The 21,189-nt window shown below is 45.8% G+C and overlaps 1 protein-coding gene across 4 annotated transcripts in view; it reads right to left on the bottom strand.

Moving 5' to 3' along the window:
* Positions 1 to 5,220: 5,220 nt before the first annotated feature.
* The window catches only part of dync2h1 (dynein cytoplasmic 2 heavy chain 1), a 230,996-nt gene continuing 215,027 nt past the window's right edge, over positions 5,221 to 21,189 (bottom strand). For all 4 annotated transcript variants that reach the window (XM_090218892.1, XM_036961599.2, XM_036961601.2 and 1 more), the window contains 5 exons: positions 13,799 to 13,888; positions 10,616 to 10,725; positions 10,283 to 10,364; positions 9,437 to 9,553; positions 5,221 to 5,673 (listed from right to left, as the gene is read on the bottom strand). In XM_090218892.1, coding sequence (XP_090075018.1) covers positions 5,515 to 5,673; positions 9,437 to 9,553; positions 10,283 to 10,364; positions 10,616 to 10,725; positions 13,799 to 13,888 — 558 coding nt within the window. In that variant the 3' untranslated portion in view covers positions 5,221 to 5,514. The remainder of the gene's footprint in view (positions 5,674 to 9,436; positions 9,554 to 10,282; positions 10,365 to 10,615; positions 10,726 to 13,798; positions 13,889 to 21,189) is intronic.

The following is a 21,189-nucleotide window of genomic DNA, read 5'->3' on the forward strand; positions in this document are numbered from 1 at the left end:
GGCAGGTCGGCTTCTCAGCTTTATTTCTCAGCCTGAACATGCTTACAGCCTACAGGCCATCTCTAGAGAGGAAGAGAGGTGTGTGTGTGTGTCGGGGGTGAGAGTGGTGATGGTGTTAAAAGCCTATTAATCCATTAGCACCATCTCTCTCTCTCTCTCTCCCTCCTTCCTTCCCCCTCCCCATCGTCTCTCTCCCTCCCTCCTTCCCCATCGTCTCTCTCCCTCCCTCCTTCCCCCTCCCTATCATCTCTCTCCCTCCTTCCTTCCCCCTCCCCCTCATCTCTCTCCCTCCTTCCTTCCCCCTCCCCCTCGTCTCTCCCTCCTATCTTCCCCCTCCCCATCGTCTCTCTCCCTCCTTCCTTCCCCCTCCCCCTCCCCTCTCCCTCCTTCCTTCCCCCTCCCCATCGTCTCTCTCCCTCCTTCCTTCCCCCTCCCCATCGTCTCTCTCTCTCCCTCCTTCCTTCCCCCTCCCCATCGTCTCCCTCCCTCCTTCCCCCTCCCCATCGTCTCTCTCCCTCCTTCCCCCTCCCCATCGTCTCTCTCCCTCCCTCCCCATCTCTCCCTCCCTCCTTCCCATTGTCTCTCTCCCTCCCTCCTTCCCCCTCCCCATTGTCTCTCTCCCTCCCTCCTTCATCACCTCTCTCCCTCCCTCCCTACTTCCCCCCTCCCCATCGTCTCTCTCTCTCCCTCCCTCCTTAACCCCTTCCCATCTCCCTCCCTCCTTAACCCCTTCCCATCTCCCTCCCTCCCTCCTTACCCCCTTCCCATCTCCCTCCCTCCCTCCTTACCCCCTTCCCATCTCCCTCCCTCCCTCCTTACCTCCTTCCCATCTCCCTCCCTCCCTCCTTACCCCCTTCCCAGCTATCTCTCCTTCCCCATCAATCTCTCCCTCCTTCCCCCCTCCCCATCTCTCTCTCCCTCCCTCCTTCCTTCCCCCCTCGTCTCTCTCCCTCCCTCCTTCCCCCCTCTCCATCTACAGTGGGGCAAAAAAGTATTGAGTCTGCCACCAATTGTGCAAGTTCTCCCACTTAAAAAGATGAGGCCTGTAATTTTTATCATAGGTACACTTCAACTATGACAGACATTGTAGGATTTTTAATGAATTGATTTGCAAATTATGGTGTAAAAAATGTATTTGGTCAATAACAAAAGTTTATCTCAATACTTTGTTATATACCCTTTGTTGGCAATGACAGAGGTCAAACGTTTTCTGTAAGTCTTCACAAGGTTTTCACACACTGTTGCTGGTATTTTGGCCCATTCCTCCATGCAGATCTCCTCTAGAGCAGTGATGTTTTGGGGCTGTTGCTGGGCAACACGGACTTTCAACTCCCTCCAAAGATTTTCTATGGGGTTGAGATCTGGAGACTGGCTAGGCCATTCCAGGACCTTGAAATGCTTCTTACGAAGCCACTCCGGTGTGTTTGGGATCATTGTCATGCTGAAAGACCCAGCCACGTTTCATCTTCAATGCCCTTGCTGATGGAAGGAGGTTTTCACTCAAAATCTCACGATACATGGCCCCACTCATTCTTTCCTTTACACGGATCAGTCGTCCTGATCCCTTTGCAGAAAAACAGCCCCAAAGCATGATGTTTCCACCCACTTGCTTCACAGTAGGTATGGTGTTCTTTGGATGCAACTCAGCATTCTTTGTCCTCCAAACATGATGAGTTGAGTTTTTACCAAAAAGTTATATTTTGGTTTCATCTGACCATATGACATTCTCCCAATCTTCTTCTGGATCATCAAAATGCTCTATAGCAAACTTCAGACGGGCCTGGACGTGTACTGGCTTAAGCAGGGGGACACGTCTAGCACTGCAGGATTTGAGTCCCTGGCGGCGTAGTGTTACTGATGGTAGGCTTTGTTACTTTGGTCCCAGCTCTCTGCAGGTCATTCACTAGGTCCCCCCGTGTGGTTCTGGGATTTTTGCTCACCGTTCTTGTAATAATTTTGACCCCACGGGGTGAGTGCTTGCGTGGAGCCCCAGATCGAGGGAGATTATCAGTGGTCTTGTATGTCTTCCATTTCCTAATAATTGCTCCCACAGTTGATTTCTTCAAACCAAGCTGCTTATCTATTGCACATTCAGTCTTCCCAGCCTGGTGCAGGTCTACAATTTTGTTTCTTGTGTCCTTTGACAGCTCTTTGGTCTTGGCCATAGTGGCGTTTGGAGTGTGACTGTTTGAGGTTGTGGACAGGTGTCTTTTATACTGATAACAAGTTCAAACAGGTGCCATTAATACAGGTAACAAGTGGAGGACAGAGGAGCCTCTTAAAGAAGAAGTTACAGGTCTGTGAGAGACAGAAATCTTGCTTGTTTGTAGGTGACCAAATACTTATTTTCCACCATAATTTGCAAATAAATTCATTAAAAATCCTACAATGTGATTTTCTGGATTTTTTCCTAATTTTGTTTGTCATAGTTGAAGTGTACCTATGATGAAAATTACAGACCTCTCTCATCTTTTTAAGTGGGAGAACTTGCACAATTGGTGGCTGACTAAATACTTTTTTGCCCCACTATCTCTACCTCCTTCCCCCCTCCCTATCTATCTCTCCCCTCTTCCTTCCCCCTCCCCATCGTCTCCCTCCCTCCCCCTCCCCATCGTCTCCCTGCCTCCCCCTCCCATCTATCTCTCTCCTTCCTTCCCCCTCGTCTCCCTCCCTCCTTCTCCCCTCCCTCCGTCCTTCCCCCTCCCACCCTGCTTCCACCTCCCCATAGTCTCCCTCCCTCCTTCCTTCCCCCTCCCACCCTCCTTCCCCCTCCCCATTGTCTACCTCCCTCCTTCCTCAAATATCTAGACCAGCTGAATCTATTCCTCTGTGGTATTTAGACCAGCTGAATCTATTCCTCTGTGGTATTTAGACCAGCTGAATATATTTCTCTGTAATATCTAGACCAGCTAAATCTATTCCTCTGTAATATTTAGACCAGTTGAATCTATTCCTCTGTAATATCTAGACCAGCTAAATCTATTCCTCTGTAATATTTAGACCAGCTGAATCTATTCCTCTGTAATATTTAGACCAGCTGAATCTATTCCTCTGTAATATTTAGACCAGCTGAATCTATTCCTCTGTAATATTTAGACCAGCTGAATCTATTCCTCTGTAATATTTAGACCAGCTGAATCTATTCCTCTGTAATATTTAGACCAGCTGAATCTATTCCTCTGTAATATTTAGACCAGCTGAATCTATTCCTCTGTAATATCTAGACCAGCTGAATCTATTCCTCTGTGGTATTTAGACCAGCTGAATCTATTCCTCTGTGGTATTTAGACCAGCTGAATCTATTTCTATAATCTATAACAGTTCACTGTGTGGCCCAACTCAGAGATGAAGAGATAACAAGTCTGGGAAACTAAAGATAATTCAGTCGTTATCAAATGAAAATATACCATTACCACTGTTTATGTCTGACGAGTAGGATAGGACTCATTCATAACGCTGGACATTTAGATACATAGCAAGACCTTCTATGAATGAAAAACAATCAAACAAACACAACCATGTTTGTTGTGGTTAATATCTGATTTCTATGGTTAATATCTATGGTTCATTTCTAAACAGAGCAGATTTGGAGACTGAGATATGAAGGGAGAACAGAAGAATAGCAGAGCAGCCAGGGAGGCAGTTCACGTTATTTGGGGATCTTGAAAACAAAACAGGACATGCCAACAGAATGTAATCCACCTACTGCATCACTTGCCTGCCATAGACACCAGACAAATAGGCCCTCCTCCTCTGATGGTGAAAACCCTTTCCCCCATCTTTGTTCTGTCACATTCTCCATCTCCCCTTACCACCTCCCCCCTCTCTCTCATTTACTCTCACATTAACCTTGTCCTCCCCATCCATCTCTCTTGTTAACCATTACTCCCCTTTATCCCTCTTTCTAACCCATCTGTCCCCTCTCCTCCTCCTCCTCCCTCCCTCCTCTCTGCTCCAGGTGTCTTTTCTGTTAAAATCCAATCCCCTCTCCTTTTAAACCCATTCTTCCATTTCACTCCCCTTCTGCAATACTGCAGCACACAAACTCACTCCTCCTTCTGTGTGTGCTCTCTCCACACATACGAATGCATGCACACACACACACTCTCTCTTTCACCCCTCCTCCCATGTGCTCTCCACACACTCACCCCTCCTCCCATGTGCTCTCTCCACACACACACATGCACACCTCCCTCCCCATATATACACCTACACACAATCTCTCCCCTCCTCCCCCTATCTTTTTCCATCAGAGCCTCTCCAGGGTCATTACTGAGCTGAAATAGACACACACACACAAACACCAGCAGAGCCTGAGGTTTAACTAAAACTGACCCTCCAATCACACTGGGGTTTTAACTAAAACTGACCCTCCAATCACACTGGGGTTGAACTAAAACTGACCCTCCAATCACACTGGGATTTAACTAAAACTGACCCTTCAATCACACTGGGGTTTTAACTAAAACTGACCCTCCAATCACACTGGGGTTTAACTAAAACTGACCCTCCAATCACACTGGAGTTTTAACTAAAACTGACCCTCCAATCACACTGGGGTTTAACTAAAACTGACCCTCCAATCACACTGGGGTTTTAACTAAAACTGACCCTCCAATCACACTGGGGTTTAACTAAAACTGACCCTCCAATCACACTGGGGTTTTAACTAAAACTGACCCTTCAATCACACTGGGGTTTAACTAAAACTGACCCTCCAATCACACTGGGATTTAACTAAAACTGACCCTCCAATCACACTGGGGTTTAACTAAAACTGACCCTCCAATTACACTGGGATTTAACTAAAACTGACCCTCCAATCACACTGGGGTTGAACTAAAACTGACCCTCCAATCACACTGGGGTTTAACTAAAACTGACCCTCCAATCACACTGGGGTTTAACTAAAACTGACCCTCCAATCACACTGGGGTTGTAACTAAAATTGACCCTCCAATCACACTGGGGTTTAACTAAAACTGACCTCCCAATCACACTTGGGTTGAACTAAAACTGACCCTCCAATCACACTGATAAATACCACTAGAATAGTATACTGGCCAGGTCAGTCTGATGTCTGTGTGTGTGTGTGTCATGGCTCAGAGTTGAAGTGTGTGTATAGTATCAATAGGTCAGACCCAGGGACAGATATCTCCTGATCCAGGGCCTGTCTTTACAACACATACAAACACTCATTATGGAAAGAAACCAGATATCTAGAGTAAATAAAGCTTTATTATCACAATAATACATTCAAACAGACTACGATGATACTAAAGAGTAAACATTAAAACATCAACATTCAAAATGCAACGTGACATCAAAATAATCTATGCATTTCAAACATAGTCAAGAACCAGCATGTGCCATTACACATTTCATTGCAGACTATCGTCACTTTAAAATAACAACAAACACCTGTAGTGAAGCCCGATAACCTTCCTGAGAAACATGTGTACCCTCTGTGCTCCTTCAATCCAACCCCTACCCCAGCTCCCTGGCCCGGCTGTCTCACTGCTGTTTGAGGAAGAGGGCAGCTCCATTCTGAATCCACTGGTCAGGGTTTCCTCCACAAGGCAGCGTGACGTGAGTCACCATGCTGACCCGCTCTGAGCTGGTGTACACAGGCAGAGAGATGACCTCCTCGGGACCGTAGCTGCCACTGGAACACTGCAATATAACACACACAATGTTAGATTAACATCAAATCAAAGTTTATGGGTCGCGTACACAGATTTGCAGATGATTTCACATGCTTGTGTTTCTAGTTCCAACAGTGCAGTTATAATATCTAGCAAATAAATACATACACAACACACAGGTCCGTTGGTGTGTGTGTGTGAGTGTTTGTGTGTGTGTAGATGCAAATTTCTGTACATTTTGTTGCTGACTAACAAACCCCCATTTTATTTGACCTTTATTTAACTAGGCAAGTCAGTTAAGAACAAATCATTATTTACAATGACGGCCTAGGAACAGTGGGTACCTTGTCAGCTCGGGGATTTGAACTTGCAACCTTTCAGTTACTCTTCCAACACTCTAACCACTAGGCTACCCTGCCGCCCCATTGCACTAACAAACCCCCATTAACCAGTTAACAACCTGTACATGTTGTTGCTGACTAACAAACCCCCATTAACCAGTTAACAACCTGTACATTTTGTTGCTGACTAACAAACTCCCATTAACCAGTTAACAATCTGTACATTTTGTTGCTGACTAACAAACTCCCATTAACCAGTTAACAACCTGTACATTTTGTTGCTGACTAACAAACCCCCATTAACCAGTTAACAACCTGTACATTTTGTTGCTGACTAACAAACCCCCATTAACCAGTTAACAACCTGTACATTTTGTTGCTGACTAACAAACCCCCATTAACCAGTTAACAACCTGTACATTTTGTTGCTGACTAACAAACCCCCATTAACCAGTTAACAACCTGTACATTTTGTTGCTGACTAACAAACCCCCATTAACCAGTTAACAACCTGTACATTTTGTTGCTGACTAACAAACTCCCATTAACCAGTTAACAACCTGTACATTTAGTTGCTGACTAACAAACTCCCATTAACCAGTTAACAACCTGTACATTTTGTTGCTGACTAACAAACCCCCATTAACCAGTTAACAACCTGTACATTTTGTTGCTGACTAACAAACTCCCATTAACCAGTTAACAACCTGTACATTTTGTTGCTGACTAACAAACTCCCATTAACCAGTTAACAACCTGTACATTTTGTTGCTGACTAACAAACTCCCATTAACCAGTTAACAACCTGTACATTTTGTTGCTGACTAACAAACCCCCATTAACCAGTTAACAACCTGTACATTTTGTTGCTGACTAACAAACCCCCATTAACCAGTTAACAACCTGTACATTTTGTTGTTGACTAACAAACTCCCATTAACCGGTTAACAACCTGTACATTTTGTTGTTGACTAACAAACTCCCATTAACCAGTTAACAACCTGTACATTTTGTTCCAAAGAGTAAAATGAGGTTCCCAAAAGAAAATGAATAACACGTGACAATAGCGAGCCTGTCCTCGCAATGAACACGAAACTACTGCAATGAAGCACAGAACTGAATAGATCCATTTCAAACATTTGCCGAAATGCAATTTGCTGGAAAACTCTGTTGTAAAAACAAAAAACCTGATGCGTTTCATGTGACAGAGAGAAGAGAGGGAATATGTAAATATGCAACAACTAAAATGGGTTGTAAACATGACTAGAATTGGGGCCTTTGGCTTCTGGACAACAAGAGAAAGTTGATATAGAAAACGAGTAGTACAGGAGAGAAATACTGGTAAACTTTTTTGTTGTTGGGTTGTTAGTTTAGCTGTTGTTAGCTGCTTCATGCTGTTCCGCTCTCCCACTGCTGCCTGTAGCCAGTGTCTGTGAGTTGCCTAGCAACGAGTCTCTCCTCTGGCTTGCAGCTCATTGTACTAGAGAAAGCGAGCCATTAGTTGACATACGAAATCTACTTTCTAACTCTCGAAACTCACTGTACGTGACAATTTTCGCCAAAATAATCATTCCGGTCGACCAAGACACTGTTCCTGTTTTATTGACTGACTAGATTTGTTTAACCCTGACACCAAATGAATCCCACAAAATGATACATATTAACCTAGAGACTGATAAACATGAATGGTTAAATGTATTTCCGGAGGCTAACCGACTAACGGTTAACATCCCCAGTTGAGGTAAAGGGTGGGCGAGGCCTCGGTAAAAGCAGTTTGAAGCCGGTCAGATGGGCCTCAGATCCCTGAGAAAACTACTGTAGCAGGGTTGAATCCACATTAGCCTGGCGTTACAGCCATTAGACATGATACAGGAGCAACAGAGGGAGTAGAGGGAGGGGATTATGCTGTATATCAAGTAGTGTCTGGTTGATAAAGTGACTGGTCAGATACCAGGCATCACCTTTCCTGTCTGAGCAGCTTTCCTCAGACAACTGAGGGAGAGGCCAGGAGGGAGGGAAGAAAGATGGCAGGCCTGTTCGAAGGAGAAAATATATTGCTCCTTCTCTCACACAGTAAGACCTTTAGGGAAATAAACGACCCTGAACAAAAATATAAAACGCAACGTGTAAAGTGTTGATCTCATTGTTTTACGAGCTGAAATAAAAGATCCCAGAAATGTTCCATTATGAACAAAAAGTTGATTTCTCTCAAATGTTGACCACAAATTTGGTTACATCCTTGTTATTGCGCATTTCTCCTTCGCCAAGACAATCCACCTGACAGGTGTGGCATATCAAGAAACTGATTAAACAGCATGACCATTACAGAGCTGCACCTTGTGCTGGGGACAATAAAAGGCAATGTGCGGGTTTTGTCACACAACACAATGCCACAGATGTCCTAAGTATTGAGGGAGCGTGCAATTGGCATGCTGACTGCAGGAATGTCCACCAGAGCTGTTGCCAGAGAATTTAATGGTTATTTCTCTACCATAAGCCACCTCCAATGTTGTTTTAGAGAATTTGGCAGTACGTCTAAGACCAGCTGATGAAACTGTGGGTTTGTACAACCAAAGAATCAATAACTGTCAGAATCCGTCTCAGGGAAGCTCATCTGCGTTCTCATTGTCCTCACCAGGGTCATGACCTGACTGCATCAATGGGCAAATGGTCACTTTGATGGCCACTGGCACGTTGAAGAAGTGTGCTCTTTTCTATTGATGCCAATTTTAATGCACAGGGATACCGTGACGAGATCCTGTCGTGCCATTCATCCACCGCCATCACCTCATGTGTCAGCATGATAATGCACGGCCCCATGTCACAAGGATCTGTACATAATTCCTGGACACTGAAAATGTCCCAGTTCTTCCATGGCCTGCATACTCAGACACGTCACCCACTGAGCACGTTTGGGATGCTCTGGATCTACATGTACGACAGTGTGTTCCAGTTCCCACCAATATACACCAACACACAGCCATTGAAGAGGAGTGGGACAACATTCCACAGGCCACAATCACCAGTCTGATCAACTCTATGTGAAGGAAATGTGTCGCGCTGTATGAGGTAAATGGTGGTCACTCCAGATACTGACTGGGTTTCTGATTCACGCCCTACTTTTTTTGTAAGGTATTTGTGACCAACAGAAGCATATCTCTATTTCCAGTCATGTGAAATTCATATATTAGGGGCTAATTAATTTATTTAAATTGACTGATTTCCTTATATGAACTGTAACTCAGTAAAATCGTTGAAATTGCTGCATGCTGTGTTCAGTGTAAATCAGAGGAGATGTGAACAATAAGAACTCTGTTGCCATGACAACAGCTAATCACAGAGCTGAACTCTGACCCTGACCACAGAAAGAACAGAGAGCGCTTCAATGATTCGTGTCCGTGAGTGTGTGTGTGTGTGTGTGTGTGTGTGTGTGAGTGAGTGTGTTTGTACCTGTGCTATCCAGGCCATGTAGCAGGCAGGTACAGCTGACACACTGGGGGAGTCATGTCGGTTCTCAGACAGACGAGCCCCATCAAAACTACAGCCCTCCAATTGCAGACCACCCACCTACAGACATACGAAGAGATGGGGAGAGGAGGGGGTGAGAGAGGAGAGAAAAAGAGATAGGGAGAGGAGGGGGTGAGAGAGAGGAGAAAAAGAGATAGGGAGAGGAGGGGGTGAGAGAGAGGAGAAAAAGAGAGATAAAGAGATAGGGAGAGGAGGGGGTGAGAGAGAGGAGAAAAAGACAGATGGAGAGAGAGAGATGGGGAGACAGAAGCTGAGCTGCGAATCACAGTTAACTCTAAACACAACCATTTAAGTGACATACAGCATGAAAGGGAGATGAGGGATAACACAAATCATGTAATGGATGGAGGAAGAAGGAAGGCCCTCTCTCCTGTGTAAGTAATGCCATGTGTGTGTGGTATGATGTCATATTAGTGACTCAGGACTTACACAGGCGTGTGTGTGTGTCTGTGTGTGTGTGTGTGTGTGTGACTAGCAGAGGGGGGGCACCTGGCGTCAGGTCAGCCAAACACATCTCATAAATCACTGTTATGTGTTTCTCAGCTGAGATGTCTGAATGGAGTTTCCCGTCTCCTCCCTGCAGCTGTAGCACTCTCTGTCTCCCTCCCTGTCTCCCTCCCTCCCCGTCTCCCTCCCTCCCTGTCTCCAACCCTCCCTGTCTCCAACCCTCCCTGTCTCCCTCCCTCCCTGTCTCCAACCCTCTATCCATGTTTCTGTCTTTCTCAATTCCCTGAGTGTTTCCAGCATCATTGGGTTGTTGTATTGTACCTTGACTTGGAGTTGAGCCTCTGTTATGGGACTCTTCCATGATGACACAAACTTCAGACTGTCCATGGAACAGCCCATAGACCTGACACAATGGACTAGGTATTAATATACACACAAGTCATATTCACGGAAACAGACTGACACACACACACGTCATATTCACCCACACATCATATTCACAGGAAGAGACTGCACACACACACACACACACACACACACACACACACACACGTCATATTCACGGAAACAGACTGACACACACACACACACGTCATATTCACACACACATCATATTCACAGGAAGAGACTGACATACACACTGTGGGGTGTTACCTGGCAGTCTCCTGTCGCAGGGCGTTGAGGAAGGTATCAGGGTGGAAGAGTTCAGACAGATCAACAGCATCAGACAGTAGAACCTGTCTTTCAGCACGCTCCACCCAATTCTACACACACAGAAATACAACATGAGTCTCTGTGTGAATGTGTGTATGTGGGTGTGTGTGTTTGTATGTTTGAGTGGGTGTATGTATGTGTGTGTGTGTGTGTGTGTGCATGTATGTTCGCCAGCAGCTATACCACCCTGCATACCACTGCTGGCTTGCTTCTGAAGCTAAGCAGGGTTGGTCCTGGTCAGTCCCTGGATGGGAGACCAGATGCTGCTGGAAGTGGTGTTGGAGGGCCAGTAGGAGGCCCCCTTTCCTCTGGTCTAAAAAAAGATCCCAATTCCCCAGGGCAGTGATTGGGGACACTGCCCTGTGTAGGGTGCCGTCTTTTGTATGGGACGTTAAACGGGTGTCCTGACTCTCTGAGGTCATTAAAGATCCCATGGCACTTATCTTAAGAGTAGGGGTGTTGACCCCGGTGTCCTGACTCTCTGAGGGCATTAAAGATCCCATGGCACTTATCTTAAGAGTAGGGGTGTTGACCCCGGTGTCCTGACTCTCTGAGGGCATTAAAGATCCCATGGCACTTATCGTAAGAGTAGGGGTGTTAACCCCGGTGTCCTGACTCTCTGAGGGCATTAAAGATCCCATGGCACTTATCTTAAGAGTAGGGGTGTTAACCCCGGTGTCCTGACTCTCTGAGGGCATTAAAGATCCCATGGCACTTATCTTAAGAGTAGGGGTGTTAACCCCGGTGTCCTGACTCTCTGAGGGCATTAAAGATCCCATGGCACTTATCTTAAGAGTAGGGGTGTTAACCCCGGTGTCCTGACTCTCTGAGGGCATTAAAGATCCCATGGCACTTATCTTAAGAGTAGGGGTGTTAACCCCGGTGTCCTGACTCTCTGAGGGCATTAAAGATCCCATGGCACTTATCTTAAGAGTAGGGGTGTTAACCCCGGTGTCCTGACTCTCTGAGGTCATTAAAGATCCCATGGCACTTATCGTAAGAGTAGGGGTGTTAACCCCGGTGTCCTGACTCTCTGAGGACATTAAAGATCCCATGGCACTTATCGTAAGAGTAGGGGTGTTGACCCCAGTGTCCTGACTCTCTGAGGGCATTAAAGATCCCATGGCACTTATCGTAAGAGTAGGGGTGTTGACCCCAGTGTCCTGGCTAAATTCCCAATCTGGCCCTCAAACTTTTAAGGTCACCTAATAATCCCCAGTTTACAATTGGCTCATTCATCCCCCTCCTCTCTCCTGTAACTATTCCCCAGGTCGTTGCTGTAAATGAGAGTGTGTTCTCAGTCAACTTACCTGGTAAAATAACAGATACATAAATAAAAATATGTGTGTGTGTGAATGTGTGTGTGGGTATGACAGTTTGTGTTATAGACACAAGCCTTCTCTGTCCAAACAGAGCCAGAGGACGGTCAGACAGACAGACAAAGGGATGGATGGAGGAAGTCAATAGGGGAGTTAAATTAAATGTGCTTCTGTCTCCTTGTCCTTTTATCAGAGACACAGATCAACAGGAGAGATGCAGGCACCATGTGTGTGTGTGAGTGTGTAAACAGGCAGGCACGCAGTCACCAAGAGCACATCTACACTGAAGTAGTCGTCTGCAGACCAGACATGAATACATGGCATCGTCCTGTTTGTATGGCAGAACACCAGGGAGAAGATTAACAGTAGATGAAAACGCTATGATTCCATTTTGTTCACCTTAACCAACTTTAGGCAGGAAAGCAGCTTCCTCATAAACGACAAAAAAAAAAAACTGAATTTGAGGTCAGTTGAAAAACATGCTGACAGACTACAAACAGAATGAGCTACGATCTGATTTAATCTCTATAATAAATTGATTCTTTTTAAGCTCATTGTCTATCTCAATCGGCTGACAAATAGATGTGGGCAAGCTTTCACTGAAGACAAATGCCCCAGTTACTCAAGCACACATAAACACAACAATAACACACACACACACTGTGAGATTGTCCCAATCCATGAATAATGCAGACTTAGTGTTGTGTGGTGGTTAGTATTCTGTGTGTGTGTGTGTGTGTCTGAGTGTGTGTGTGTGTCTGAGTGTGTGTGTGTCTGAGTGTGTGTGTGTGTGTGTGTGTGTGTGTGTCTGAGTGTGTGTGTGTGTCTGAGTGTGTGTGTGTCTGAGTGTGTGTGTGTGTGTGTGTGTGTGTGTCTGAGCGTGTGTTTGTGTGTGGTGTGTGGTGTGTGTGTGTGTGTGGTGTGTGTGTGTGTGAGCGTGTGTGTGTGTGTGGTGTGTGGTGTCTGAGCGTGTGTGTGGTGTGTGTGTGAGCGCGTGTGTGTGCGTGGTGTGTGGTGTCTGAGCGTGTGTGTGTGTGTGTGTGTGTGTGTGTCTGAGCGTGTGTGTGTGTGTGGTGTGTGTGTGAGCGTGTGTGTGTGTGTGGTGTGTGGTGTCTGAGCGTGTGTGTGTGTGTGTCAGTTTGTCTCTCTCCATGCCTGTCCTGTTATCCCTGTAATTCCTCTAATTTATCTTCCCTGGTGATATCAGCTGCTTGCGGAGGAGAGGAGAGCAAGTTAATGGATGAAACACCTTACTAAGGGTATGAGATGACAGGCTGGGCCCGTTTGACACAACACGCATGGACGCAGGTGCACACCGGACTGACACACACACACACACTTGGAAGTGTGTTTGGCAGAAAAGTGTTCTGGCATTACCGGAGGATGCCGTTCCACTCCTCCCTCTCTTCGGACTCACTGTCCGCCTACCTCCATATGCTCAGACACACACACACACACACACACACACACGCTCAGACACACACACACACACACACGACACACACACACACGCTCAGACACACACGCTCAGACACACACACACACGACACACACACACACGCTCAGACACACACGCTCAGACACACACACACACGCTCAGACACACACACACACGCTCAGACACACACACACACACACGGCAGTAATTAAACAGATAAGGAGGGAAAAGTCTATTCATATGTTTCCTCCTCTCTGCATGTTTGGTCAGAGGAGAGAGGGACCAGTGAACCTGGCCTGCCATGACAATATCTGTGATCCCTCACGTTAGCACATTTCACAAACAGCTGTGTGTGTGTCTGTGTACCTGTATAGCAAGAGCGCGTGCCACCACAGCCCTCAGGTACTGCATGGGTTCCTCTGGCCCCTCCCACTTATTCTGCCAGCTCAACGGACACTGCAGAGACAGACAGACAGACAGAGACAATCAGATTCATATTAACAGTGGACTGACAGAGGAGAGAGAGAACAGGATTCATATTAACAGTGGACTGACAGAGGAGAGAGAGAACAGGATTCATATTAACAGTGGACTGACAGAGGAGAGAGAGAACAGGATTCATATTAACAGTGGACTGACAGAGGAGAGAGAGAACAGGATTCATATTAACAGTGGACTGACAGAGGAGAGAGAGAACAGGATTCATATTAACAGTGGACTGACAGAGGAGAGAGAGAACAGGATTCATATTAACAGTGGACTGACAGAGGAGAGAGAGAACAGGATTCATATTAACAGTGGACTGACAGAGGAGAGAGAGAGAACAGGATTCATATTAACAGTGGACTGACAGAGGAGAGAGAGAACAGGATTCATATTAACAGTGGACTGACAGAGGAGAGAGAAAACAGGATTCATATTAACAGTGGACTGACAGAGGAGAGAGAGAACAGGATTCATATTAACAGTGGACTGACAGAGGAGAGAGAGAACAGGATTCATATTAACAGTGGACTGACAGAGGAGAGAGAGAACAGGATTCATATTAACAGTGGACTGACAGAGGAGAGAGAGAGAGAACAGGATTCATATTAACAGTGGACTGACAGAGGAGAGAGAGAGAGAACAGGATTCATATTAACAGTGGACTGACAGAGGAGAGAGAGAACAGGATTCATATTAACAGTGGACTGACAGAGGAGAGAGAGAACAGGATTCATATTAACAGTGGACTGACAGAGGAGAGAGAGAACAGGATTCATATTAACAGTGGACTGACAGAGGAGAGAGAGAGAGAACAGGATTCATATTAACAGTGGACTGACAGAGGAGAGAGAGAACAGGATTCATATTAACAGTGAACTGACAGAGGAGAGAGAGAACAGGATTCATATTAACAGTGGATTGACAGAGGAGAGAGAGAACAGGATTCATATTAACAGTGGACTGATAGAAGAGAACAGAATACATTTGTTCCTATTCTGCTGCTTTTAGTGTGTGTGTGTGTGTGTGTGTGTGTGTCTGTGTGTGTGTGTGTGTGTCTGTTCTCAAATGAAGGGCTCACTTTCCAGAGCTTTAACTCCCAGAGCAGGTTAGGAGTAGCAGGTCTTATTCCATATGCTATTAGGAAGAGATCAAAGCTGTGTCCCCTAGAGAATACATACGCACACACACACACACACACACACACGTTTCTCAGGCTTAGAGTCATTAGCAGAGCTAAACGGCTGCCAGTCAGTCTCTGCTCTCCTCTACCCAGCTCTGCCTAGCCCAGCTCAGCTCAACCTAACCCAGCCCAGCCCAGCTCTGCCTAGCCCAGCCCAGCTCTGCCTAGCCCAGCCCAGCCCAGCCCAGCCTAACCTAACCCAGCCTAGCACAGTTCAGCCTAACCCGACCCAGCTCAACCTAACCCAGCTCAACCTAACCCAGCCCAGCCTAGAGAGATGGGGAGAGAGAGATAGGGAGGGAGAGAGATAGGGAGAGACAGAGAGAGAGATAGGGAGGGAGAGAGATAGGGAGAGACAGAGATAGGGAGAGACAGAGAGAGAGATAGGGAGGGAGAGAGATAGGGAGAGACAGGGAGAGAGATAGGGAGACAGAGAGAGAGATAGGGAGACAGAGAGAGAGATAGGGAGAGACAGAGAGAGAGATAGGGAGGGAGAGAGATAGGGAGAGACAGAGAGAGAGATAGGGAGACAGAGAGAGAGATAGGGAGACAGAGAGAGAGAGATAGGGAGAGAGATAAGAGCATTTAAGGCAGCTCCACACAGGATTATGGGACGGAGAGGCGGTAAACGGACAAATCTCTCTCTTCCTACCTCCGTATCTGTCTCTCTCTCTCTCTTCCTACCTCCGTATCTGTCTCCCTATCTCTCTCTTCCTACCTCCGTATCTGTCTCTCTCTCTCTCTTCCTACCTCCGTATCTGTCTCCCTATCTCTCTCTTCCTACCTCCGTATCTGTCTCCCTATCTCTCTCTCTCTCCCTCCCTATCTCTCTCTTCCTACCTCCGTATCTGCCTCCCTATCTCTCTCTCTCCCTCCCTGTCTCCCTATCTCTCTCTCTGTCTCCCTATCTCTCTCTCTGTCTCCCTATCTCTCTCTTCCTACCTCCGTATCTGCCTCCCTATCACTCCCCCCCTATCTCTCTCTCTGTCTCCCTATCTCTCTCTCTATCACTCCCCCCCTATCTCTCTCTCTGTCTCCCTATCTCTCTCTCTGTCTCCCTATCTCTCTCTCCCTATCTCTCTCTCTGTCTCCCTATCTCTCTCTCTGTCTCCCTATCTCTCTGTCTCCCTATCTATCTCTCTGTCTCCCTATCTATCTCTCTGTCTCCCTATCTCTCTCTCTCTGTCTCCCTATCTCTCTCTCTCTCTCTGTCTCCCTATCTCTCTCTCTGTATCACCATCTCTCTCTCTGTATCACTATCTCTCTCTCTGTATCACTATCTCTCTATCTCCCTCCCTATCTCTCTCTTCCTACCTCCGTATCTGCCTCTCACTCCTTTACTCTCTCCTTTCCCAGCCTTCAAGTTCCTCGTTGTCCAAATCACTAAAGGCTTAAAATGGTCCAAACACATGCGCACAAGTGTGAAGAAGGTCCAACAGCGCCTCTTCCCCCTCAGGAGGTTGAGAGCATCTTGACGGGCTGCATCACTGTCTGGTATGGCAACAGCACCACCCTCGATCACATTGCGCTTACAGAGGGCGATGTGGACTGTTGAACAGCTTCTGTCCCTGATAAATAGCTACACAGACTATCTGAGATATAACCTTGTATCTTCATTCAAGTTTTATTTCACACACACACTGTCACTCCCAACACACACTCACACACACTCACACACACACACACAGTCACTCCCAACACTCACTCACACACTGTCACTCACTCACTCACTCAATCACACTGTCACTCCAACACTCACTCACACACACACTGTCACTCCAACACTCACTCAATCACACTGTCACTCCAACACTCACTCACTCACACACTGTCACTCACTCACTCAATCACACTGTCACTCCAACACTCACTCACACACACACTGTCACTCCAACACTCACTCACTCACACACTGTCACTCCAACACTCACTCACTCAATCACACTGTCACTCCAACACTCACTCACTGTCACTCCAACACTCACTCACACACACACTGTCACTCCAACACTCACTCACTCACACACTGTCACTCCAACACTCACTCACTCAATCAATCACACTGTCACTCCAACACTCACTCACTGTCACTCCAACACTCACTCACACACACACTGTCACTCCAACACTCACTCACTCACACACTGTCACTCCAACACTCACTCACTGTCACTCCAACACTCACTCACTGTCACTCCAACACTCACTCACACACACACACACTGTCACTCCAACACTCACACACAATATGCACATACATTTACAGTGCATTCGGAAAGTATTCAGACCCCTTACATTTTTCCACATTTTGTTTCGTTACAGCCTTATTCTAAAATTGATCAAATCTTTTTTTCCCTCATCAATCTACAAACAATACCCCATAATGACAAAGAAAAAAATGGTTTTTAGAAAAAAAAAGAAAAAAAACGTATTTACAAAAGTATTTAGACCCTTTCCTATGAGACTCTACATTGAGCTCAGGTGCATCTAGTTTCCATTGATCATCCTTGAGATGTTTCTACCATTTGATTGGAGGCCACCTGTGGTAAATTCATTTGATTGGACATGATTTGGAAAGGGAAAAACCTGTCTATATAAGGTCCTACAGTTGACAGTGAATGTCAGAGCAAAAACCAAGCCATGAGGTCGATAGAGTTGTCCGTAGAGCTCAGAGACAGGATTGTGTCGACTCTTCCCAGAGCTTGAAGCCCAACCAAACTGAGCAATCTGGGAAGAAGGGCCTTGGTCAGGGAGGTGACCAAAAACCTGATGGTCACTCTGACAGAGCTCCAGAGTCCCTCTGTGGAGATGGGAGAACCTTCCAGAAGGACAACCATCTTGGCAGAACTCCAACAATCAAGGCCTTTATGGTAGAGTGGCCAAATAGAAGCCACTCCTCAGATACTGGAGTGATGGAGGTTGACATGTATGTTAGGTGACAGGGATACTGGAGTGATGGAGGTTGACATGTATGTTAGGTGACAGGGATACTGGAGTGATGGAGGTAGATATGTATAGGGTTAAGGTGACAGGGATACTGGAGTGATGGAGGTAGATATGTATGTTAGGTGACAGGGATACTGGAGTGATGGAGGTAGATATGTATAGGGTTAAGGTGACAGGGATACTGGAGTGATGGAGGTAGATATGTATGTTAGGTGACAGGGATACTGGAGTGATGGAGGTAGATACAGTGCCTTGCGAAAGTATTCGGCCCCCTTGAACTTTGCGACCTTTTGCCACATTTCAGGCTTCAAACATAAAGATATAAAACTGTATTTTTTTGTGAAAATTCAACAACAAGTGGGACACAATCATGAAGTGGAACGACATTTATTGGATATTTCAAACTTTTTTAACAAATCAAAAACTGAAAAATTGGGCGTGCAAAATTATTCAGCCCCTTTACTTTCAGTGCAGCAAACTCTCTCCAGAAGTTCAGTGAGGATCTCTGAATGATCCAATGTTGACCTAAATGACTAATGATGATAAATACAATCCACCTGTGTGTAATCAAGTCTCCGTATAAATGCACCTGCACTGTGATAGTCTCAGAGGTCCGTTAAAAGCGCAGAGAGCATCATGAAGAACAAGGAACACACCAGGCAGGTCCGAGATACTGTTGTGAAGAAGTTTAAAGCCGGATTTGGATACAAAAATATTTCCCAAGCTTTAAACATCCCAAGGAGCACTGTGCAAGCGATAATATTGAAATGGAAGGAGTATCAGACCACTGCAAATCTACCAAGACCTGGCCGTCCCTCTAAACTTTCAGCTCATACAAGGAGAAGACTGATCAGAGATGCAGCCAAGAGGCCCATGATCACTCTGGATGAACTGCAGAGATCTACAGCTGAGGTGGGAGACTCTGTCCATAGGACAACAATCAGTCGTATATTGCACAAATCTGGCCTTTATGGAAGAGTGGCAAGAAGAAAGCCATTTCTTAAAGATATCCATAAAAAGTGTCATTTAAAGTTTGCCACAAGCCACCTGGGAGATACACCAAACATGTGGAAGAAGGTGCTCTGGTCAGATGAAACCAAAATTGAACTTTTTGGCAACAATGCAAAACGTTATGTTTGGCGTAAAAGCAACACAGCTCATCACCCTGAACACACCATCCCCACTGTCAAACATGGTGGTGGCAGCATCATGGTTTGGGCCTGCTTTTCTTCAGCAGGAACAGGGAAGATGGTTAAAATTGATGGGAAGATGGATGGAGCCAAATACAGGACCATTCTGGAAGAAAACCTGATGGAGTCTGCAAAAGACCTGAGACTGGGACGGAGATTTGTCTTCCAACAAGACAATGATCCAAAACATAAAGCAAAATCTACAATGGAATGGTTCAAAAATAAACATATCCAGGTGTTAGAATGGCCAAGTCAAAGTCCAGACCTGAATCCAATCGAGAATCTGTGGAAAGAACTGAAAACTGCTGTTCACAAATGCTCTCCATCCAACCTCACTGAGCTCGAGCTGTTTTGCAAGGAGGAATGGGAAAAAATGTCAGTCTCTCGATGTGCAAAACTGATAGAGACATACCCCAAGCGACTTACAGCTGTAATCGCAGCAAAAGGTGGCGCTACAAAGTATTAACTTAAGGGGGCTGAATAATTTTGCACGCCCAATTTTTCAGTTTTTGATTTGTTAAAAAAGTTTGAAATATCAAATAAATGTTGTTCCACTTCATGATTGTGTCCCACTTGTTGTTGATTCTTCGCAAAAAAATACAGTTTTATATCTTTATGTTTGAAGCCTGAAATGTGGCAAAAGGTCGCAAAATTCAAGGGGGCCGAATACTTTCGCAAGGCACTGTATGTATAGAGGTAAGGTGACAGGGATACTGGAGTGATGGTGGTAGATATGTATGTTAGGTGACAGGGATACTGGAGTGATGGAGGTAGATATGTATGTTAGGTGACAGGGATACTGGAGTGATGGAGGTAGATATGTATGTTAGGTGACAGGGATACTGGAGTGATGGAGGTAGATATGTATGTTAGGTGACAGGGATACTGGAGTGATGGAGGTAGATATGTATGTTAGGTGACAGGGATACTGGAGTGATGGAGGTAGATATGTATAGGGTTAAGGTGACAGGGATACTGGAGTGATGGTGGTAGATATGTATAGGGGTAAGGTGACAGGGATACTGGAGTGATGGTGGTAGATATGTATAGGGGTAAGGTGACAGGGATACTGGAGTGATGGAGGTAGATATGTATAGGGTTAAGGTGACAGGGATACTGGAGTGATGGTGGTAGATATGTATGTTAGGTGACAGGGATACTGGAGTGATGGAGGTAGATATGTATAGGTATGTAGATGTAGATGTATATATATCTACCTCCATCACTCCAGTATCCCTGATCATACCCGAGTTCCACTACCGAGTATCCCAGTATCCCTGTACATTGTAAATATGGTATTGGAACTGACCCTGTATATAGTTACTTATGGTGTTCTTCATATTTCTTATTTTTTCTTCTTAGTATTACTTTAATAGTGTATATCACATCGTTGGGTTTTCAGTTTGAAAGAACAGCATTTCACTGTACATGTACACTTGAAACACCGATTCCAACTACCTTGAGGAGAACTGACTGGACGAGGAGAGAGTAGTGTGTGTGTGTGTGTGTGTGTGTGTGTGTGTGTGTGTGTGTGTGTGTGTGCTCGCGCGCGCGTGTGCGCGTGCGTGTCTGTGTGTGTGTGTGTGTGTGTGTCTGTGTGTGTTTTTGGAACAATACGTCAAAGTGTATCGCTTCACTAATATTGTCTGTGGGATCAAAGTAGAGGTGGGGAAGTAGAACATGACTCCCACTGGCTAACTCTGCTCCTCCAATCACAGAAGATAATTTTAAAATAATCAAGCGTCCAATCAGAGCCTGGAGTCAAGCAGGGGGCCGTCTCATCATCAAACACATCAGCAGTCTCAGTCCCACAGAAGAGATAACACAGAGAGAGAGAAAGAGAGGGGGAGAGAGAGAGGGAGAGAGAGAGAGAGAGAGAGAGAGAGAGAGAGAGAGAGAGGAAGAGAGAGGAAGAGAGAGAGAGAGAAGAGAGAGAGAAGAGACGAGAGGAGAGA

This window comes from Oncorhynchus mykiss, chromosome 24 (assembly GCF_057628025.1).
Source record: "Oncorhynchus mykiss isolate SJ-2025 chromosome 24, ASM5762802v1, whole genome shotgun sequence".
NCBI classification, from domain to species: domain Eukaryota; kingdom Metazoa; phylum Chordata; class Actinopteri; order Salmoniformes; family Salmonidae; genus Oncorhynchus; species Oncorhynchus mykiss.